The following is a 20492-nucleotide window of genomic DNA, read 5'->3' as shown; positions in this document are numbered from 1 at the left end:
TGATGTTACAATTAATCCTAGAACCAAGGAAATAGATCTTTGCTGTTGGAGCCAACCCATCCTGGGAATTGCCTTAGCAGACCTTTGCAGGTTGACTTTGCTTGCTATCATTTCACAGGCTCCAACTCTGAGCAGGTGCTCAAGAAATACATATTAACCAGTGAGGAGGAATGCTGGGATTTGGGTAGAAGTCACAGGCATTGCTTTGTGTCTCCACTAGCTTCTCCCTTTTGTGGTTAGTCTCGTCCATCCAGAGCCACACCTTTTTGATTGAGGGTCTAGAAGAACATGGCTTCTTGACACTGTGCCCTGGGATATTTACTACTCAAGGACTGAGCAACAATTTGTGAACAGAGAGTTAGATATGAGGCATGGAGGTGGTTTTGGAAGATTGTTTCTTTTAGGGAGCTGTTATGTGAATATAGCTTCTCACAGCAACTTCACACACACACACACACACACACACACACACACACACACAGGAGTGCCTATATCCATGGATGTGCACATACATGTCAGGGCCAGAGGTCAATGTTCCCATTTTCTATTATTGTTCATCGTCTTATCTTTTGGGGCTTCTCAGCACCTGACTAAGATGCAGACACTCACAGCTAACCATTGGACTGAGCCTAGGGACTCCAGTGGAAGAGACAGGGAAGGACTGAACGAGCTGAAGGGGGTTGCAACCATGTAAGAAGAACAACAGTATCAAGTAACCAGACCCCTCAAAGCTCCCAGGGACTAGACCACCAACAAGAGTATACATGGGTGGGTCCATGGCTCCTGCTACATATGTAGCAGAGGATGGCCTCATCTGGCATCAATGGGAGGGAGGTGCTTGGTCCTATGGAGGCTTGTTGCCCCAGCAAAGGGGGATGCTAGAGTAGAGAGGCAGGAGTGAATGGGTGGGTGGGGGAGCATCCTCTTAGAGGCAAAGGGAAGGGGGAATGGGAGGGGTGTGCGTGGAGGGGAGACCAGGAAGCAGGACAACATTTGAAATGTAAATAAATAAAATAGCCAATAAAAAAAGGGGGTTTCTCAATGAGCACATAGCTTACTGATTGGCTAGGCTGGCTAGCCAGCAAGCTCTCGGGATCTTCTTGTCTTCCTCTCCCACTAAGGTTGAGGTTACAGATGTGCATAGCCACAGATGGCTTTTACATAGCTATCAGGGATCTGAACATTGGTTGTTCATGCATTACCCAGGAGGTACTTTATGATTAGCACCATCTCTCAGGCCCAGGAGAAAAGACTGCCTTCTAAAATAACTTGTTCATTAAATTAGATGTTTCTACTTCTTAAGAAAACCTGGGAGATGGCAAGTGTCTAACATCATGTCTCCAGTGTTTCCTCACAGCAGCTTCCCAGTGTAGCTTATGTTCCCCCTCCCCAACCCAGGACGTAGGCTATACCTAAGTTCTTCAATAGTTACATTGTTGATTGATTTAATTATTTCTCTATTGCTTTGGCAGTTGTGTGTGTTTTCAGTTTTAAGCACTATCTCACTGAATATCTTTGTATATCAAATGTTTTCTGCATTTCGAATCTTTTCTTTATAGTGAGTCCCAAAAGTGTGTCTAAATGGAAGGGTATGACAGTCAATGTTATGTCCCAGATGCTGTTGCCAAATGACTTCATCCAAAGGGTCACATTCATTCCCACTGGCATAATGAGACCAAGGATGCCCTAAGGCTGTGCCGATTTGTCTGTCCCAGGAAAACAGAGTTCTCTTGGTAAAAGCAATGCTGAGGATGTCTTCAGAGAGGGAAATTAAGCTGTAGGGCATTTGCTGGACTGGGCAGTGTATGTGAGCTCTGGACCAGGGATGCTCTTACATTTTCCAGCATTATCCCAAAATGCCCATTTGAAAGCTGACCATCTTTGATATCTATTCTTTGAAGGGATAGTACTCCAAGGAGGAGCTGGCCTGCCCCACTTCCTTCTCCTTCAGAACCTTCAGTGCATCGCAGCATCTCTCTTGGGTTGCATTTCATCTCCCCCACTCTTGGTTTCTCAATTTACTCCTTAGGATCTTTCCAGAAACCGTCTTTGGCAGTTCTGAAATAAAAGCCACCTGGAGACCAAGCAAACACATACAATCACACTTAGAAACAATCATTTCCCAGAGGGACTCTTGTCTTGACTTGTTACTTTCACTACTTCTTTGGAAAACACCCACAATTTAGGGTTTTCCCCATGTGAAAACAGTTAAAACTGCTAGTGTTTGGAGCAAATAAGGTTGAAGTATCAACTGGGGTATGTGCATCTTCAGGGCAGAGCCTGGCCCAGGAGGCCAGGGAGCAGGGATCCATTTGGTTCCCCAGCTTATATCTTAGAACCCTGGGTGTTTACCTTCCTGGGGTACTTGTATGGAGCAGTCACTGTCTTCACATGCTCCTGGAGTTCCCTGGTCAGGGCTTCTGGGTCATGAGATGCATAGGCTGGAGAAAGGACTATAAATGCCTTTACCACCTGCAGGGAGAGAACCTCAGAAGTGATCAAGCCTTTGGTTATGATGTTTTTCTCTTCAAGCTAGCCGTGTGCCTTTATGCCTACTTAAACTTAAACATGAGGGTGCTACTAGGTCTTCAAGCACAGACAGTGGCATAAACAACGCTGTTTTCCCTGTTTCCTGTCTGTTCATACTGAAATGCTGGATCATTGGCTTTTATGGAATCATTCTGGAGCCTCATCTTCCGTGCCATACTTACAATGGCTTCATTAGAAGCCCACACTGATTCCCATAAGATGCAAAGACACTGGAGGAAGTACCTTCCCAATGACAATAGCCATTTACTTCCTGGTTTTTCTGCAGGAGGATAGAGGAGGAAGGGCTGTTCAGGTGGAACTGAGAAAAACACAGCCCCATTCAAGGGCCTCTGGTCTCTGGAGAGTGCTGCATGTAAGTTTCCCATCAGCAAACATGGAACTATATCATTTCTGTTTCAGTCATGCCAAGGGGCATTCTGTGCCTTGGCTTTGTCTGCCCAGGTTTCTCCTGGATTTTGCCTCCTGATAAAGAGGGAGCAACTGTTCAGAACACAATTTCTAGGCTGTTGAGATGGATCAGAGGGTAAATGTGTTTGAGGCTGAGCCTGACGACCTGAGTTCATTATACGGAACCTACATGGTTTTACTCTTGCAAGTTGTCCTCTGACCTCCACACATGTGCTGTGATACATTGCACATTTATTCACACACACACACACACAGAACATATATATATATAACATATACATATATACATGTAATAACAATTAACAATAGAAAAAGTCATGAATTTGAAAGGGGGCAAGAAGGGGTATATGGGAGAGTTAGAGGAAGGGAAAAGAAGGGAGAAATGTTGTCATTATATTATAACCTCAAAATAGAGTAAAAAAACCACTTTCTGATAGCAATGGAAGAGCTTAAAAGGCCACTTGGTTGCAGGTCTACAGCAACATCAAACTCTGCATACTTCTCAAGCTTTTGCTAAGGGGTGGTTTTCTTTGCACACTTCCCAAAGGTGTGAGCTCACTCTCATTTTGTGTTCAGACAAATCTGGCTTTTAAGAAGAGCTATCTCATACTATGATTACTATTAAACATTTATTGAGCACCTATTATGTACCAGTCTATGTTCAGACTGTGTTTGGATTGCTGGGATTGTCTGCTGTCCAAGTAAAACTAATTTCCCATCTTGTTTTTGTAGAGTGTATTTACGATTCTAAAGGAGGTTAATCAGAAGGAATGTGTGGCTGCAGGTGGAGTTTCAGCTTTGTGGTTTTGGGGGGCAGGCTGAGACCAAAGGAGGGATCTACCATTTCGCATTCCCCTTGTTCCTTTGGGTGCTAACAAGTAGAAAACAATGAGGTTCTGTTCTTGCTTGAAGAGGCTTACCTCTCCCCGGATGGGGTCTGGGCTGCTGACCACAGCAGACTCCAGGACAGCTGGATGCTCAGCAAGTGCACTCTCTACTTCAACAGGACCAATCCGGTAGCTGGAAGAGAAAAGCAAACTCTTTCACATGGCTTCCCTTCCCCTATGGGTGCTCAAGGAGAGGAAGAGCTACCCTGACCTTGAAGAGTTGATTACATCATCATTTCTCCCCAAGAACCAAAAGTAGCCATCCTCGTCCATATGTGCTCTGTCCCCAGTGATGTAAAAGTCTCCTTGCTCTGATGCTGCTGTCTTCTCGGGATTGTCCTAGAAGACGAGGGAAGTTCATGATCACTTGGGAGCAACCACGGAGGCCAGTCCCTGACTGGGGAGCACACCAGGGGTCAGCCACCCTTCAACAGGTACTCTGTTGGTTCTCAAGGTTTAAGCTGTCCAGAATTTCCTAGAGCACAGGATGCTGCAGTCCTGCAGACTTGTGAGGTCCCTCCTTTCTTTTCATTAAATGAGAGCGGCCAGGTGGGATCCAGAGCACCCACTCATGAGCATCCTTAGAAGAGGTGAACTCAGGAGGGTATACACAGGGCCACTGGTGCTGGGTAAGCAAGAACACTGAGACTAGAAAATAGAAAGTAAATGGCTTGAAACCCCAGTGAGAGTAAAGAAAAAAAGTGAAGATATGATTCTAAGATTACTTGTATGTGTGTGCGTGCATGCATGCACATGTGTGTTGGTGTGTGTGTGAATGTGGACAAATGCCATTAGTGGAGGTCAGAAACAGTTTCGGGTGTCAGTCCTTCCTGACTTTGTTCTGGATGGGTCTTTTGTTGTTTGTTTGCACTGCACGCACCAGACTAGTGGCCCATGAGCTTCCAGGGACTCTCTTGTCCCCATCTCCTCTTAGGACCTGGGATTTCGGACCCTCCTGCCACTGGGTGGAGCTTTAGGTGGGAGGAGTCTGAGGATTCAAACTCAGGTCCCCAAGCTTGCAAGGTAGATGTTTTACTCACAAAGCTAACTCTGCAGCCCAATTCCAAAACTTCTAAAGAAAAAGTTACTATTTAATAGAAAGAAAAACTTACTAATGCATATAGAAAAATAGCTGACTGGCAAATAAATTATCCTGAGTCTAAGATACAAAAAATGGATCTTTTATGATTCCATGTATAGATTTTAAAAAGAAAGCAAAATTACTATATAGAAGCAATTTACCAGTTGCTTCTGAGGTAAAGAGGGTTGAACGTAAAGGACCGCATGGAGCAGTGAAAGGCTAGGGCAGTGTTCATGGCTTAACATCGGAAGTGGCCACATAGGTATACACATTTTCAGAAGTCACTGGACTGTACACTTGCCATGGGTGCATGTTTTTTCTTTAAACAAGTAAATTTTATCTAAATCCAAAAATACATTTTGACAAAAAGCTAGATGATTAATGAATATCTAAAATGTGTATCTTAACAATAGTCTGTAAGGTAGAGGCCTGGCGCTCTTACTAGTCTACAGAACACGAAAGCAGCTATAAACAAATGGAAAGACAGAAAGAACGAGAAGGAAAGTCTGATCATCTGAGTTCAATTCACAAACCCACAGGGTAAAAGCAGAGAACTGACTTCCCCAAGCTGTCCTTTGACCTCCACACACATGTTCTGGCACATGCATGCACCCAAACACACACACACACACACACACACACACACACACACACACACACACAATTAGTGTAAGAAAATTAGAAAGAATGAGTGGAAAGTCAGATTCTTCTGGGTTAATTTGTAGACTTAATGTAAAATCTAATTAAATTACTAACAAATGTTTTCATGAGTTTTGACAAGTTGATTCTAAAATGCACATTCAGTCAGCTTAGTATATGAGCTATGTGGTATCTCTGTGACAAGTAGTTCTTGATCCTTGGCGGCTCTTTTGAATTGCCCAGTGGCTTGACCCTCATCATTCCAAAATTTAGTGATTTGGTTTAAGTGAGGAGTAGGCATCAGGAATAGTTGAAGCAACCAGGGTGTTTCAAATGCACATCCAGGTTTGAGAGTTTTACAGAAAAGGATATGAAGAGATTCCAACCAAAGTATGTCTAGAGGATAGATAATTACTGTCTTATTTTGGAACCTTGAACTGAAATCTGAAGATACAAGTTCAACCAACAAACCAAAAGGAACATCGTGAAAACTTGTTCTGACGCCACCTTATAGCTGGCTCTTTGGTAAAACCCTTCGCTTCCTTGAACTTAACATTTCCAATCTTTTAATCACAATGAAATTGCCATGAATTTGTGTTCTCAACACACTCTAGTCTAAGCGGAGGACCTTGCATATAAGTTATGTGACACTGGGTAAGCCATTCCACTTTTGTACCTTCCTTATTAACAGCAGTGTCCCTGATCAATAACAGTAGCAACCAACTTAATGCAGTTACTACAAGGGTTACACCATGGATATTTACAAAATGTGCTCCTCAAGGTTTGGCATGCAGTGATTGCTATGACTCCTCACAGCTGTTCCCGACAGCTTACCAGATAGCAGTTGAAGAAACAGAAGGGTCTAGTAGGCTTGATTCGGACAGCAATATTTCCCTCTTTTCCTGGAGGCAGGACATTGCCCTCCTCATCTACAATCTGAAAGGGGGGGTCATAGCATGACATCTGAGCATCCTTTACACAGTGACGGTACCCAAAAGCCCACCCTGTATCCCCCAGAACATAAATTGCTCTGTGCACTGTCAGCAGGGGCTGCCTACCTGCACATCGTAAGGTGGGCTTGCTTTCCCCATAGATCCAGACTTGATTGTCGAGTTTCTTGAATTGCCACAGATGACAACCTGGAGAGAAACCAGTGTCTACCAGGGGGAGCCTCATCCTATTGTTTCCTGGTCCATGCTTGCTCTCACCTGCCATCTGGTTCTCCTTCCTTCTCTTTCTTCTTCTGTCTTTTCTTTCCCTCATGTTCATACCCTTTCTTTCCTTTTCCTTAATTTTTTAAATTGTCTTTTCCATGGCAAACAAGCCTTCATGAGGCACTCATGCTTTTCACGGATGGAGACCTAAATTGTGTCATTTAGTTCAAAGATTCATTCACTTTTGCATCTTTCCAAGATGGTTATAGGGTTCATTGCTTAAGATTTTACTAAAAATGACATCTTGGGCTATTCTGGGGCGACAGCTTCCTTGAGCAATTATGAGTTGTTCTTATGACTCTTATGAATTATGAATCTTTATTGTCAACTGGATTGAATTTAGAATCCTCTGGAGGGTACTGTGTCTCTGCGAAGGGGAGACCAGTCTGAACATGGGTGTGATGATGGACCTCTTTGTTTCTGCCAGATAGTTTGTCATAGCTACAGAAAGCAATCATGGACAGCATGAGGAAAGCTACTTTGCAGGGCCATGGTGTATGGGAAATTACCCATGACTACCTTAAGACCAAAAGGAGGCATGGATAATAGCATTCCCTACCAGTTTCAGTGCCCTAGAGCCAGGGCAGTTTCTGACAGGTGTCAGGAAGAGGCAAGGAACTGCGGTGATCCTCAGTGATGGGCTGAGGGCTCTGATGATGTAGCCTGAGACACCAACTCACTGTTTCTGATTGTCCATAGCCTTCATGGAGCTCCAGGCCTGTCTGGCTCTTCCACTTGTCCCTCACATCAGGGTTGAGGGCCTCTCCACCCGTCAAACAGTGCCTCAGACATTGGAACTTGTACCTTTTGCAAGCAGGGAGACAAGGCCATCTATGTCATGAACATTCCTACCTAGCCCCCCAATACCCTCCACACCCCTAGCATTGTTAGAGGTCCAGAGCTCTTAAGTCACTAGAAGGTAAGTTCACTTCTGTCCCACAGTCAACTCCATGTGATCCAATCTCTCTCTGTAGCTATGGTTCACAGTGGCAAGTTAATCCTATCCAAATTTGGGCTACAATCAGATTCATATGATAGGTCTGGGCACAACAGTGGATTGTCTAAATTAATCTACCTAAAAACAAACTGACTGATAAAATCTATAGAGGCAATGGTCTGATTGAAAGTAATAAATAAATAAAATTTTTAATAGATTAAAAATAGCCTTCTAAGAATTCCCCAACTGTGAAGACTGGGTGTAAAATTCCCAGAGATATTAAATAAATAGCAACCTGTCAGTTCAAAAATTACACTAAATATAAATACATTTTAGATTATTTTCTTCTAGTTGTATTGCACTGATTTAATTCGCGTACTTAGTATTGCTAAGCAGCATCTAATGGGTGTTGAAGAATTACCCAGGGACTGCTTCCAGACAAAATAACAGTGTGGAAATATTCACAAGAAAGGAATGAATGAGATGGATTCTTATATTCAGCGGAATACATTTAAAATCATGCAAGTGTTCCCTTCTTTGGAGTATTTAATGGCCAGAGAGTATGATTAAGGAAGACATTACCTTGGGAGAGGATAGATGTGGGAGACATGGTTGGGATCGGTAAGTTACTGAAAGATGGGGGGGACTCACCCAATATCCCTGCAAATAGCCCAGCCCGACTAGTGGATGTTGTTGGGATTTGCCCAGAATAAGAGTCATCCACAGTGTTGTCAACTTCATTTCAGTATCCCAAGGCAGATTCCTAGGAATGGCTGGCTTGGGTTAATTTGGGTTGGGAGATGGAGTGAGTGAGCTTGTTAGTCTAAGCAAATGAAAAATCCTTGGCTACCAATCCTATTCAATAGATGGTTAGTAGAAATCCAACAATCTCTGTGACACAAGTCACAGAAATGGCTAAGGAACTAGCCTGTGGGAGTGGTATATGGTGGTGACACAGTTTACCTCAAGTGCTAAAATTTTGGATTGCCTTAAATCCTTTCAGTTTTCTCTGGGTATGAATTCTGAGGATCCATAAAATTATGTTTAAAATCTTAATGTAAGATACGTGGGAGTGTGTATGAAACACAGCAGACAGTGACAAAGAGAGACACATGAAGATGTAGAAATAGACAGAGGTGAAGCAACTCCCAGGAAGACAAAGACAGAGAAACAGGAAGAAGCGTTGCATTGAAAGGTGGATGTCCACGTGAGTCCTCACATGAGGACCCTGTAAGTGACAAGCAGAGGCTGTACCTTGTCAGATCCTCTTGTACAAGCAGCCGGAAGAGGGTTGGGACACAGCACAGGGTGGTTATTGGGAACCTGCAGAGAGTCTAAGCAAAACAAGAGGAGGAAAGTTTTTCCAGAGACACTCAGGTGAAATGGAATGGGTGGGATGGGTCTTCACAGTCTCATTGACAAAGCAGAGTAGAAAACCATGCATGACATCTGTATGCCAAATAACCTCCACGAGCCACCTCCTAGCATTCATTCCTTTATGGGGGTCTCCTCTTAGACTGCTCCAAGATTGGTCCTTGGGACCAATAGCATCCTGTTGACATGATGGGAGTCACTTGAGTCATTCAATGATTAGAAAGAGGACAGCTTCTGTCTTAAATGTTCTTACCTCTCTCCCTCTCTTGAGTGGCACACTCTCTGGGGACTAGACTTTGGATTTTACCTAAAGTTTTGACAAATAGCTTGTGTTTTTGACAAGAGCATAGGGAAGAGGGTGATGGAAAGAGAGGTGCAGCGTGCAGTAAGAGGCTTTGATAAAGTGCAGAGAGATGAAATGCTTTCGTGCCTACGGATCTATTTTGATCACAGGTAATGATTGGAGGTTGGGGCAGGGGAACCAGATTACAAAGGCTCTGAGTGAATTTGTCATTAGATTCCTACATTTCTCATGTCACTTAAAACATGCACCCCATTCATCTCATTCACACCCAGGACACAAGAGATGATTCAGAGCATGGCATACGCTTGTAACTTCCATTCTTGGGACTCAAATGCAGAAGACCAATGGTTCAAGGTTACCCTGGGTTACATAGTATGACTCTGTTTCAAAACAAGGCCTGGAGAAGTTGCGTTTAATGATAGGACATTTACCCAACGTGTGCAAAGCTCAGAAACCCAGCACTAGATTTTTCTTCTTACATTTAGAATAGTTTTGGCATCAACTCGGGGCAGCTCATGCACAAAAATGCAAGCTCCATTGGACCAGGCAGAGAAGAGGGTCCAGGCTGCTTTCACCCATCCAGTGTCAGTTGTGTTCCAGAATATGTCAGACTCAGTCAAGGCCATCCACCTCCTGCCAAAAATGAGAGGAAGTCAGAGCATCCTTATCAAAGCCCCCACCTTTAGAATGGATAATACTGTTCACACCTCATTATTTGGAGCTCAGATTGCAAAAAAGTACCACTTAAGCTCATCAAATCTACACAAGACCCATCATCTCAACTGTGAGCTCAACAAATGCTTGCTCAGCACTTTCTTTGTACTTGTGTCATAGCCTAGGAAGACAAGTTAAAGGAACAGGTCCTGTGCTTTCTCAACGAAAAGCCTTCAAGGCCCTACCTGACTAACTCTCTGCTTCCTCTCTCACCTCCATTTCCATATTTTTCTCCTTCACCCTCTCCTCTCTCTTCACTCACCCACCTTGTTTTCAGACCTCCGAGACATACTCTTCCAATACCTTCCACTGGCCACAAAACCCAATCCATAGCTGGACTGGGAATGTTCCACCATCTTGGGGGCCCCTGTGGTTCCACTGGTGAAGTAGATGGCCACTGAATCTCCACTTCTGGTTCTCACACAGTTGTGCTCTGGAGAAGCCGCTCTGGAGAATGCAAGGATAGGAAGAGAAACTTAAAACAACACCCCAAGCAGTCCCAAAGATGTAACAGTGGTAGGACCGTTTCAACACATCATGTATGTGGTGCTATGTGGAGTGTTGTGCTATCTGCAGACACCTTCATAGATAGGTACTGTACTGGCTAGTTTTGTGTCAACTTGACACAGCTGGAGTTATCACAGAGAAAGGAGTTTCAGTTGAGGAAATGCCTCCATGAGATCCAACTGTAAGGCATTTTCTCAATTAGTGATCAAGGGGGAAAGGCCCCTTGTGGGTGGGACCATCTCTGGGCTGGTAGTCTTGGGTTCTATAAGAGAGCAGGCTGAGCAAGCCAGGTGAGGCAAGCCAGTAAAGAACATCCCTCCATGGCCTCTGCATCAGCTCCTGCTCCCTGACCTGCTTGAGTTCCAGTCCTGACTTCCTTTGGTGATGAACAGCAGCATGGAAGTGTAAGCCGAATAAACCCTTTCCTCCCCAACTTGCTTCTTGGTCATGATGTTTGTGCAGGAATAGAAACCCTGACTAAGACAGGTACTATCTCTATAACTATTTTATAGCCAAGGAAACTGAAGCTCAAAATGCCCAAATGACTTATTTGAGAGATCCGCAAAGGTTGAGTAAATAGCTCAGTCAGAACAGTGCAAAGGGGTTTGGGGTATGAGTTTAGTACCTACATAAGATGCTGTTTGCATCTGTAATCTCAGGCTTGGAGATGCAGACAGGAAGATCCCTGGAGCTCACTGGGCAGCCATTCTATCTAGATGGTGAGCTCCAGGTTCAGGGAGAGACCCTGTCTCAAGGAAACAAAGGGGTGGAGAGTAATATAGCAAAACACCTAATGTTAACCTCTGGCTTACACATACGTGCATACACCTACATGAACAAGTACACACACACACACAAGATCCTTACCTACTTCTTTGAGGACTTTGTGGTAGGACACATGCACTCTCATGTGTGTAATTCTGTCTATCCATGAACACAATATAGAGAAATTCTTTTCTAAACGTTTTCTCAAAAATTAGGGGTTTGAGATTAGGTAATTTCCCAAGTCCTGGGATTTGAAGACTCAGCTAGTTCCTGCTTCTCAGGCCTGGCTGTGTCTTGTGATCTCTGAGTTAATTTTTAAAAGCAATTCTGTTACTTGTGCTCCACCTTGGACAAAATGAAATCAGAACCTTGTTTTTTGTTGTTGTTGTTTTGTTTTTTGTTTTTTTAAGCTCAGATAATTTTTAATAAAAACTGAAATTAAAAAGGATATATCTAGGTTAACCTGGCAACTCACCTGAGGAATGGGGAGTCCTGGGCATCTGGTTCAGGTCTGTCTGGCTAAGTAGGTCAGATGCCAAATTACACAAATTTTTATTTATTCAGGGGCATCTGCTCACAGAGGTGGGCACTCCAGTCTCAGGAGTCTAGCTCTCAGTGGCTTTCTTGGGAGGGGTGGGGAATCTTCTATCTTTGTTTTGTTTTCTTTTTAACTTTATTTAGGGCAGGGTCTGGCTTTGTACTTACGGCTGGCCTCAAACTCGAAATCCAGAGTCCTGGGATGACAGGTATGAGCCACCAGGACAAGCATTCTGGTCTCTGCTCTGGACAAAATATCTCATATTCACAGATCAATGCCTGCCACAACCTTGTTACAAAGCAAAGTAACCTTGACTGTGCCCTAATTCTGACTTTATTCCTCTTTGGCATTTTAGGTGAGTCACTTCTCGGTTCAAGACTGGTTTTTTGCCCATAAAAATAAAATTGCACCTTGTGGGGGGCTCCTTTCAAGGATTAAGCAAGATGATTTCTTCCTTAGTACAGTGTTCTGAGCACCAAAGGCAATGCCAGCCACAAAGCAGGCATGATTAAATCCTTCCTGCACAAATGAATGCAGCGGAATGCTTATTTAACACAGATCCAGGCATCCGGCAAGCCTGGCATACAGCAAGCACCGATATACGGCAGCCTTTTCATTATTAACAGCTTTCTGTGAACTAAATGTATCATCAAGTTTAACTTACACACTCTGGCTAAGAATTCCAACAATCTTTGCCACTGTGTTAGAGGACACTGGGATACAGTGACACACCCATTAGCTGAGTGACCTTGTACATTGAGGAGTTCACAAGATGATGTCTCTGGCCAGTATCTATTTGGTTCAGTCCCCTTGTATTCAACTCTGCTGCTGAAAAAAGAAAATGCTCAAAGCCTATCTCATTGCTACTGTCCTGGAGGGTTCCAATTTACCTCAGGAGTTCTCGGAAATTGATCCAGCCTGGACGGCTGGTGTCAGACACCAGAAGCTTGGTTTGGAGGGAGGGACAGTCAGCACTGATGGCATCCACTTGCGGAGCTAGGGCATCACTGGTGACGATAGACTTGGCCCTGGCAGCCTGCAGCCGATACTTGAGATCCTTCGCTGTCAGCTGGGAGACTCCTGGGATCATGACCACACCTTGGGTCACACAGAGAAGGGAGATTGTTAGGAGAGAAGGAAGATCCAAATGTAGAAGACTATGGGTGCTGTGTGTGCATGTGTGTGTTTGGATGCTATGTATGCATGTGTGTGTGTGTGCTATGTGTATGTGTGTGTGGAGGGTGCTATGTGTGCATGTGTGTGTTTGGATGCTATGTATACGTGTGTGTGTGTGTGTGTGTGTGCGTGTTATGTGTGCATGTGTGTGCTTGGGTGCTATATGTGCATGTGTGTGTGTTATGTGTGTATGTGTGCTATGTGTGCATGTGTGTGTGCTATGTGTACATGTGTGTGTGCTATGTATGCATGTGTGTGTGTGTGTGCTATGTGTATGTGTGTGTGGAGGGTGCTATGTATGCATATGTGTGTTTGGAGGAGGTCAAGAGACAACCTCAGGTGTCACTCTTCAAGCACCATCTACCTTGTTTTTGAGACATGATATTTCATTGCCTTGGAACTTGCCTCGTGGCCCAAACTGGCTAGCTGTTGAGCCCTAGGGATCCACCTGTCTCTGCCTCCCCAAGGCTGAGATTATAAACATGTCTCATCACACTTGGCTTCTTTTCTTTTTAAAATAGGCTCTGGGGATCCAACTCAGTATGAGGAAAATGGAGGGATGCAGAACCGTATTGATGACAGCTTTGATATTATCTGCTGTATTGGAATAGAGGCTCCACCGAAAATGATAACATTAACTGTGACTGTGAGTTATTTTATCTGAGTAGCAATAAAAGTTGTAGGTAGGCAAAAGTGAGATATTTGGTAGCAAATATAAATAACACTCTGACCAAAAGTTTTTGGGTTTGTTTTTTTAAATCAGGAACAGATCTCTTAGCACAGTTCCCAGCACATAGTAGGTGTTTAAAAAACTGCAGGACTCCTTATGCTTCCACCCTTACTAAGCGGTTGTCTTTTTTTTTTTTTTTTTGGTTTTTTGAGACAGAGTTTCTCTGTGAAGCCCTGGCTGTCCTGGAACTCACTCTGTAGACCAGGCTGGCCTCAAACTCAGAAATCCACCTGCCTCTGCCTCCCAAGTGCTGGGATTAAAGACGTGTGCCACCACTGCCCAGCTCTTTTTTTTTTTTTTCCTCTCCTCATGTCATTGTCTGGCCACTGTATGCAATCTGGTCTGTGATTGCTGGGCAAAGGAAGGGTGAACCCCATATGCGATTCCCTTTGTTCCATCTTCCAAATCTTGTGATTGGTGAGAAGCACAAAACTCTGGTGGGCAGTCTCAGATCTAATGGAAGGAGTGCTAACCTTGCTCACTGACCTGTTCGCATACAAGCCACGCTGATCAGCCACCAATCTGGGAGTCTCGGAAGCACCAGCATCATTCTGTCTCCAGGTTGCAGGCCACACACACCCTCTAAGACATTGGCTGCCTTCCTCGACTGCTTCCCCAGCTCCTCAAATGTCCACTTGACTTCTGTTCCTGAGCCGTTCACCCACCAGAATGCAGGATTTGGGGGCCGGTGCCCTGTCTGGACAGTGAGTGCAGCCAGGAAAAAAATAGAAACCATTATTGAGTGGTTTTGCTCATTTGTTTTTTTTAAGAAAAACCTTTTTACAGTCGTTGTGTTGAGTAATTCCTCCTATATATTTGTTACCATAGAAGAAGGGGCCTTTTTAATTGAAGGGGCCTTTTTAATTGAAGAATTAGAGGGAAATGTTGCAGGTTATCCTGGTGCTGTTTGTATTCTCATGTTAATACTGCTTCCTCAAGAGGCTTGCCCCTGATGAGCAGCCCATCACATACTCAGGTGATCTCATGGGAACTATCTCCCCACTTTAACTGCTCAATGAAAGCTAGAGCCTGTGATAGGGCAGTGGAGGGGAAAGCTGGGATGGAAGTTTTGAGAGTGGAGGTAGGTGGAGAGGTAGAAGAGGATGAGAGGGGAAGGGGAAAGAACAGAAGAAGAGGAGGAGGAAGCCATGATGGAGAAGAACTATGTGGCCAGGAGAAACCACAAGTAGCAAGGGGTCCTATAGCTGGGGAATAAGTTAGTATAGTGTTAGATCTGCCCAATATAGGCTTATAGCTTATAATTATAATAACTGAATTATGTGTTTTTCATATGGGCTTATTGGGGTTGGAAATTCCCACAACAAAGTTATCTGATCACTGAGTTCAAAAATCAAAACAATGGGCCAAGGGTATGAGTCAGTTGATGGAGTGCTAGCTTGACATTCACCAAGTTCTGGGTTCAGCCCTCAGCATTGAATAAACCAGGTGCTGTGTAGCATGCCTGTAAATCCAGGACTTAGGAGACAGAAGCAAGAGGATCAGGAATCCAAGGTCATGGGTGACTGCATAGTGAATTTAGGGCTAGCCTTGTCTACATGAGACCTTCCTTCATAAAACTAAAAGCCAACCAGTCAAACACAAACCAAAAGGTTTGCACTTTCCCTGTAGGTCAGAGAGTGGTCAGTTTTATTTGTTACTTATGTATCCTCTCAGTGTTGAGTTAGACAAACATAAGCAAATTTCCCATACCAACATTTTAATGTAAAAGGTAAGACGACTTACACTCTCCCACGTTCCTCCCTGTTTAATTAAACCATTACCCCACTTCACCCACAAATCACTACATAAAAGCCCACAACTCATTGATTTTTTTTTTTTTTTAGAAAAGTTCTGCAAGGTTGCATAACTGTTAGTTTTTGTTGCTTTGATAAAATTCCATGACCAAAAGGCAATTTAGGGAAGAGTTTATTTGGTTAAAGTCTAGAGATGAAAGCCCCCATTTCTCCTACTCCGAAGGGAAGAGCACAGAGCACAAGAGACAGAATATCATCATAACAGAGCTCCCTTCTGCTTATAGAATCCATCGGAAGAGGACACAGAGCAGGCACAGATGTCCTCTGTGATCTGGGCTCAGACCGAGTGACACTTTAAGCACATGGTTCAAGGTATGTCTGGCTCACACCACGTGGGTCTAATTTGTCCCCTTCAGGCCTCAGGCTTTAGTGCTAACAGTTTCGATTTTAGGACTTGCCAAGTTCCCAGGTCACGGTGTTGAGATGTGCTTATCTTACAGTCTTGACTCTCACCACAGTATCTGGGGGACTTCAGATGCCCGAGTGGGACACCAGGGAAGGATGAGCCTCACCTTTTCCAGCTGACTCCACACATCCAACACATCATGAGCAAAGTTGAAGTACTCGGGCACTGGCTGCCTCCCCAGGCTGATGGCTTCCCAGGTAGCTACCACCTCAGGGATCGGGGGAGGTGGTGGCTGTGTGTGAATCCTGCAGACTCCCCAGGAACTCCTCAGAGCCTGGCAGGCCAGGCCTCTTAGCCACAACCTCATGACTTCTATCAACTTCTGCCTGTCACCAAAGAGGAGAGGGTATAATGTTGAATTCTGGAATTTGGGTTGAGGAGGAGTCTGTAACCAGCCATGTGTGTGGCAGTGTAGCTCATACTGACAGTCATTCGGCTGTGACACTGGAAGTGTCTCTTCTCTGAACGGGAAGTCCTCTCCTACCTCTCTCTGTATCAGGGTCTGCATGTATCTGAGACCATCCATTCACAGCCCAGTTCTTAAAACTTAGGCCTTCAAGGGGATCCCCCAATGACAGTAATTTTGCTGTTTTAAAAGCAATCAACATGCGTTTTATGTGTTTGTGTATATGGATTGTGTATGTGTTTTTAGATACACATGTGTGCTTAGGTGTGTGTGTTTAGGTGCATATGGAAGCCTTGACTGTTGTTTTTTTAGGCACTGCCCCCCCCCCTTTGAGGCAAGATCTCTCATTGTCTTATAACTGATCAGTTAGGCTATGCTGGCTGGCCAGTGCACCCCAGGAGTCCTCCTGTCTCCAGCTCCTCCATATAGGTTCTGGGATAGAATTAGGCCCTCATATTTGCAGGACAAAGATTTTGTTGACTGAATTATCTCCCTAGGTTCTTAACCCACTTCTTAACTGTTTCAACTGGTAAATAATTACATAGCCACTGGTATGTTTCAACTGGTAAATAATTAGAGGCCACAGTGGGACATTTCAGCTAATTTGTGCAGTATATGACGTCATCTCAAACAGCTCAACTCTGCCCAGTAGAACCAAAATGCTAGCCACACATGCCACACAGAGATTTATAGCACTGAGATGCAGGGAAGTAAAAAGGAAACAAATTAGATAATATATATGGTACTTAGCCAGGCATGTGAACAACATATCACTTGTCTTTTGTACCGAGACTGCAAGCAGAGTGTGCACTTGAGGCTAACACAACAGCTAGGTTTCTTAAGTGCCAGGAGCTGCCAGTGGTCAGAGCTGTTTTAGGGCCTTGCTGTTCAGGGGATAGGACCTTAGAGCATGAGTGGTCCCCAGAGCTGTGCCTTGGCTCCCACCTGTGAGTGTGACTCTGCATGTTCACAGGATCCCAGAGATATCTGTAGCCTGGGGACACTTTCAGTTTCAGTCCCTTGGGGCAAATTCCTCTAGTGATAACAGAACAGGGTAACAGTAAGACAATGATAATAGTTTAAACAGCAGGAAAGGCCCATTCCCACAACCACTGAAGGCTGACTGTGCACAGAGCATATTGCGAAAACAAAAACAAAAAACAAAAAACCCAACAACAATTTCACATCAATAAATTGCCCATGCACCTGAAACTATCCATGCTTTTGTAAGTAACTCTAATTAAACTCACTGGGTTCAGGAAATAATAACTTAAAAAACCAAAAATGCCAGAGAGGGACTAGTTGAGAAGGAGGAAGAGGGAGAGGAGGAGGAGGGAGAGGAGGAGGAGGAGGAGGGAGAGGAGGAGGAGGAGCAGGAGGAGGAGGAGGGCATCAGTGGGGATGGAAAGGGACAAAGAGTGGAAACGAGGATGATTAGGATGAAAACACATTTTATCCGGGTCTGAAAAGCCTCGCTGAAACCCATTATTGTGTATAATAACATAAGCGCTCGATCAACGGTAAGAACTACACAAAAAGCTTTTCATGAAGCCCTGTGACAACTCTCTCCCAAATTCTACTTTCCTCATTAGAGGAGGCGGCTTAGAAGGGAAACAGTTACTTCCGACTCTCACTTTCCAGAAAAGTCTAGGTTCAGCCTTTGGCTCGTAGCCACTAACACCGGGTTTAGAGCCTCGGATCTCCCGGACATCGCTCCTGTATTCTGCCTCACACACACCCGTTTCTTTGACTCTTCCCTTCTTGATGGCTGACCTCCACAGCCTTCAGGTCTTTCCTGACAATTTCCTAAGGTCACATTGTGCCATTCCTATCCTTGATTTAATCCCCAAAGGTCTCTGGGTAGGTGGCACGTGCCAGTGAAGGGTTTCTTGCTCAGTTACCTTGTTTTAAAATCTGAGGTACACAAAAGGCATCTGCGTTTCACTGCAGCAGCAAGGCAGACCTAAAAGCTCCTGAGAAGATTTCCCCAGAAGCGATGAAGGCAGGATTGGGACAGGGAGCTTTAGCCCCAAGCACAGCCTGGAGAAAACAGGGTTAGAAGTCAGCAGCTTCAAGTTTCAGAGGGTCAGGACACTGTGAGCTGGTGAAAGCAGCTCCCTGCCAGGGTTTCCCAGGCAAACAGTGCCTGCAAGATAAACCTTGGCCTGGAGTCAGCCTGTTAGGGACTGGCACACTAGTACACGTGCTCCCTGGAATTCAAATGAGAGCTTTATGCTGCTTTAACAGAAAGGACAATAAACCAGATCCTATCTGTTTTTCACCTGAATGCCCCCTTCTGCACCCCCAATACCCTTTGCCCAGGGCTTAAAGATAAAAAATGTGACCCTGAAGGAATAGCTTGGCAAAGGATGTGAGCAGGATTCTTTGAACGAATAAAATGGCTCTTGGATGGGGGCCAAGGCAGGACAATTACATAAATTTACTGGAAAGAAAAAAAAACTGGATATTACCTAAATAAAGCTGTTGAGATCAAATAGAAAGCTTTCTAATGCTCCCTACTTCCTCAAGGGTTAAAGCCAAAGCTGTGATATGGGTGCATGGCAGGCAGGCAGGCTGCTTCTTTGAGAACAGCAGCAAAAAACCATCCTGATCCACAGCCATTGGGATGCCATTAGTGTAGCTATCACCAGAACCAGCTTCCGAAGCTCCCACAGGTTAATTTGTGCTCCACCCCACCCCGTAATTGTTTCCAGCACAGTGCAGCTCCATGCCTGAGTCTTCCTGCCCAGATGCCCCTTCTACACGGTATCCTACCTTAAAGTCTCACATGGAACAGCCCCGGGACTCCCTCAGACCAGAACTGTCTCCACCAGCAGTCTTTTGCCACTCCTCCTCTGACCACCATTCCTCCCTCTCTAGGACGGGCCCCTTTCTAATGCTGTGTAGTTTTAGTTGCTGTGTAGTTTTAGTTAATTCCCAGTGTGTCTCCCCTTCACACAGGCACATCAGGACACGTGGGTGTAGATTTGGGATCCTCTGCACTCTGGCACTCCTGCACTCAGAATACTCCTTCATTTGGGAGAGGTCGTGATTCTTTGTTGAGTCCTCAAGTAGCAAAGGTGAAGATTCATTTAATATTTTTTCACTGCCAGATACTGTGTTGGGGTTTTCCATGGGTAATAAGTTCAAAGTGATTTCTGTGTTTTGCTTTTTTTATTGTATGTATGTATGTATGTATGTATGTATGTATGTATGTATGTATTTTTGGATAAAATCTAACCTGACAAAGTCCCCATACCCCAGCACAGGACCTCAGAGCATTGTTCTTAACACTAGAGGGGGATGAGGGGTTGTCACACAGGCTGTGTAGCAATCATACGCCATGTTCCTCCTCTGATCTCGTCAGGTCAACCAGGCCCATGTCCACGTGAGCAGCATTTCTTTCTCCCTGACTGCCTTGGCCACAGTGTCTTCACTGGGTCCTAGGCAATAAGCCCATGCCTGAATTTGCAGCAGTTTCTAGAGATATGTTCTACACACCCAGATATATGGACAAATGAGCTATCTTCAGGTGATAGAATTTCAATATCCCTGTGTCTGTCAGTATTTGATAAGAGCTGGGGCAGCAGAAAGCTGAAGGGTGAAAACTCTGGCCATAACAATGACACACTAATCATACAAACAGCCTTTATTTTAATAATATTTCCTGGGTGCCTAGTATATACTAAGCAAAGGAAATGACATGTAATTCAGGAGACAATTAAGGCCCAAAACAGGGTGAGGCTGTTAGCATTTGATACAAAGTGATTGGGAAAGGGGCAGCCGGGAAAGACATGTCCCTAGGCTTTAAAGAAGCCAAGAGAAGTCTTGAGTATTGCTGGGTAAAGAGCTTCCTGACCAAGGAGACTGCAACTCTAAGGCCCTGAGGTAAGAAGGTGGGCATCACCTTCTTACTCATTTGAGGAAGAAGGAAGAGGTTCATGTGGCTGGAAGACAGCTAAGGAGAGGAACTTAGAAGGCCTGGAGTGTGGCTCCACAGTGGAAGTGGCAAAGCACTGCTAAGTATGTGCGAAGCCCTGGG

General features: G+C 44.6%; 2 protein-coding genes across 7 annotated transcripts in view; one reads left to right on the top strand and one right to left on the bottom strand.

Moving 5' to 3' along the window:
• Window positions 1–1428: 1428 nt before the first annotated feature.
• Window positions 1429–18658, bottom strand: Acsm5 (acyl-CoA synthetase medium-chain family member 5). 4 transcript variants are annotated; one of them, XM_006507904.2, is made up of 15 exons: window positions 18352–18654; window positions 17396–17485; window positions 16151–16370; window positions 14311–14521; window positions 12809–13016; window positions 10412–10555; window positions 9874–10027; window positions 8971–9050; window positions 7460–7583; window positions 6624–6704; window positions 6400–6501; window positions 4057–4184; window positions 3879–3978; window positions 2353–2472; window positions 1461–2074 (listed from the first exon to the last, which is right to left on the bottom strand). In XM_006507904.2, exons 2-15 carry the CDS (start codon window positions 17413–17415, stop codon window positions 1991–1993), a joined length of 1776 nt encoding a protein of 591 aa, XP_006507967.1. In that variant the 5' UTR covers window positions 17416–17485; window positions 18352–18654; the 3' UTR covers window positions 1461–1990. The 4 variants fall into 4 exon arrangements, with proteins under 4 accessions (NP_848873.1, XP_006507967.1, XP_006507968.1 ...); NM_178758.3 differs by lacking the exon at window positions 17396–17485 and having other exon boundaries at window positions 1429–2074; window positions 18352–18524; XM_006507905.2 differs by lacking the exon at window positions 17396–17485 and having other exon boundaries at window positions 10375–10555; window positions 18352–18658.
• Pdilt (protein disulfide isomerase-like, testis expressed) overlaps window positions 15753–20492 on the top strand; it is a 42451-nt gene continuing 37711 nt past the window's right edge. Inside the window, exons 1-2 of one of the 3 annotated variants that reach the window (XM_030242994.1) lie at window positions 15753–15950; window positions 16079–16241. The gene's annotated coding sequence lies outside the window, so the exon portion shown is untranslated. Of the gene's footprint in view, window positions 15951–16017; window positions 16242–20492 lie in introns of those variants that run through there. The other 2 variants (XM_030242995.1, XM_006508214.2) reach the window with 2 other exon arrangements.

Source organism: Mus musculus, chromosome 7 (assembly GCF_000001635.26).
Source record: "Mus musculus strain C57BL/6J chromosome 7, GRCm38.p6 C57BL/6J".
NCBI classification, from domain to species: Eukaryota; Metazoa; Chordata; class Mammalia; order Rodentia; family Muridae; genus Mus; species Mus musculus.
Note: the sequence above shows the minus strand (reverse complement) of the source record. Positions and strands in the feature narration are given on the sequence as shown.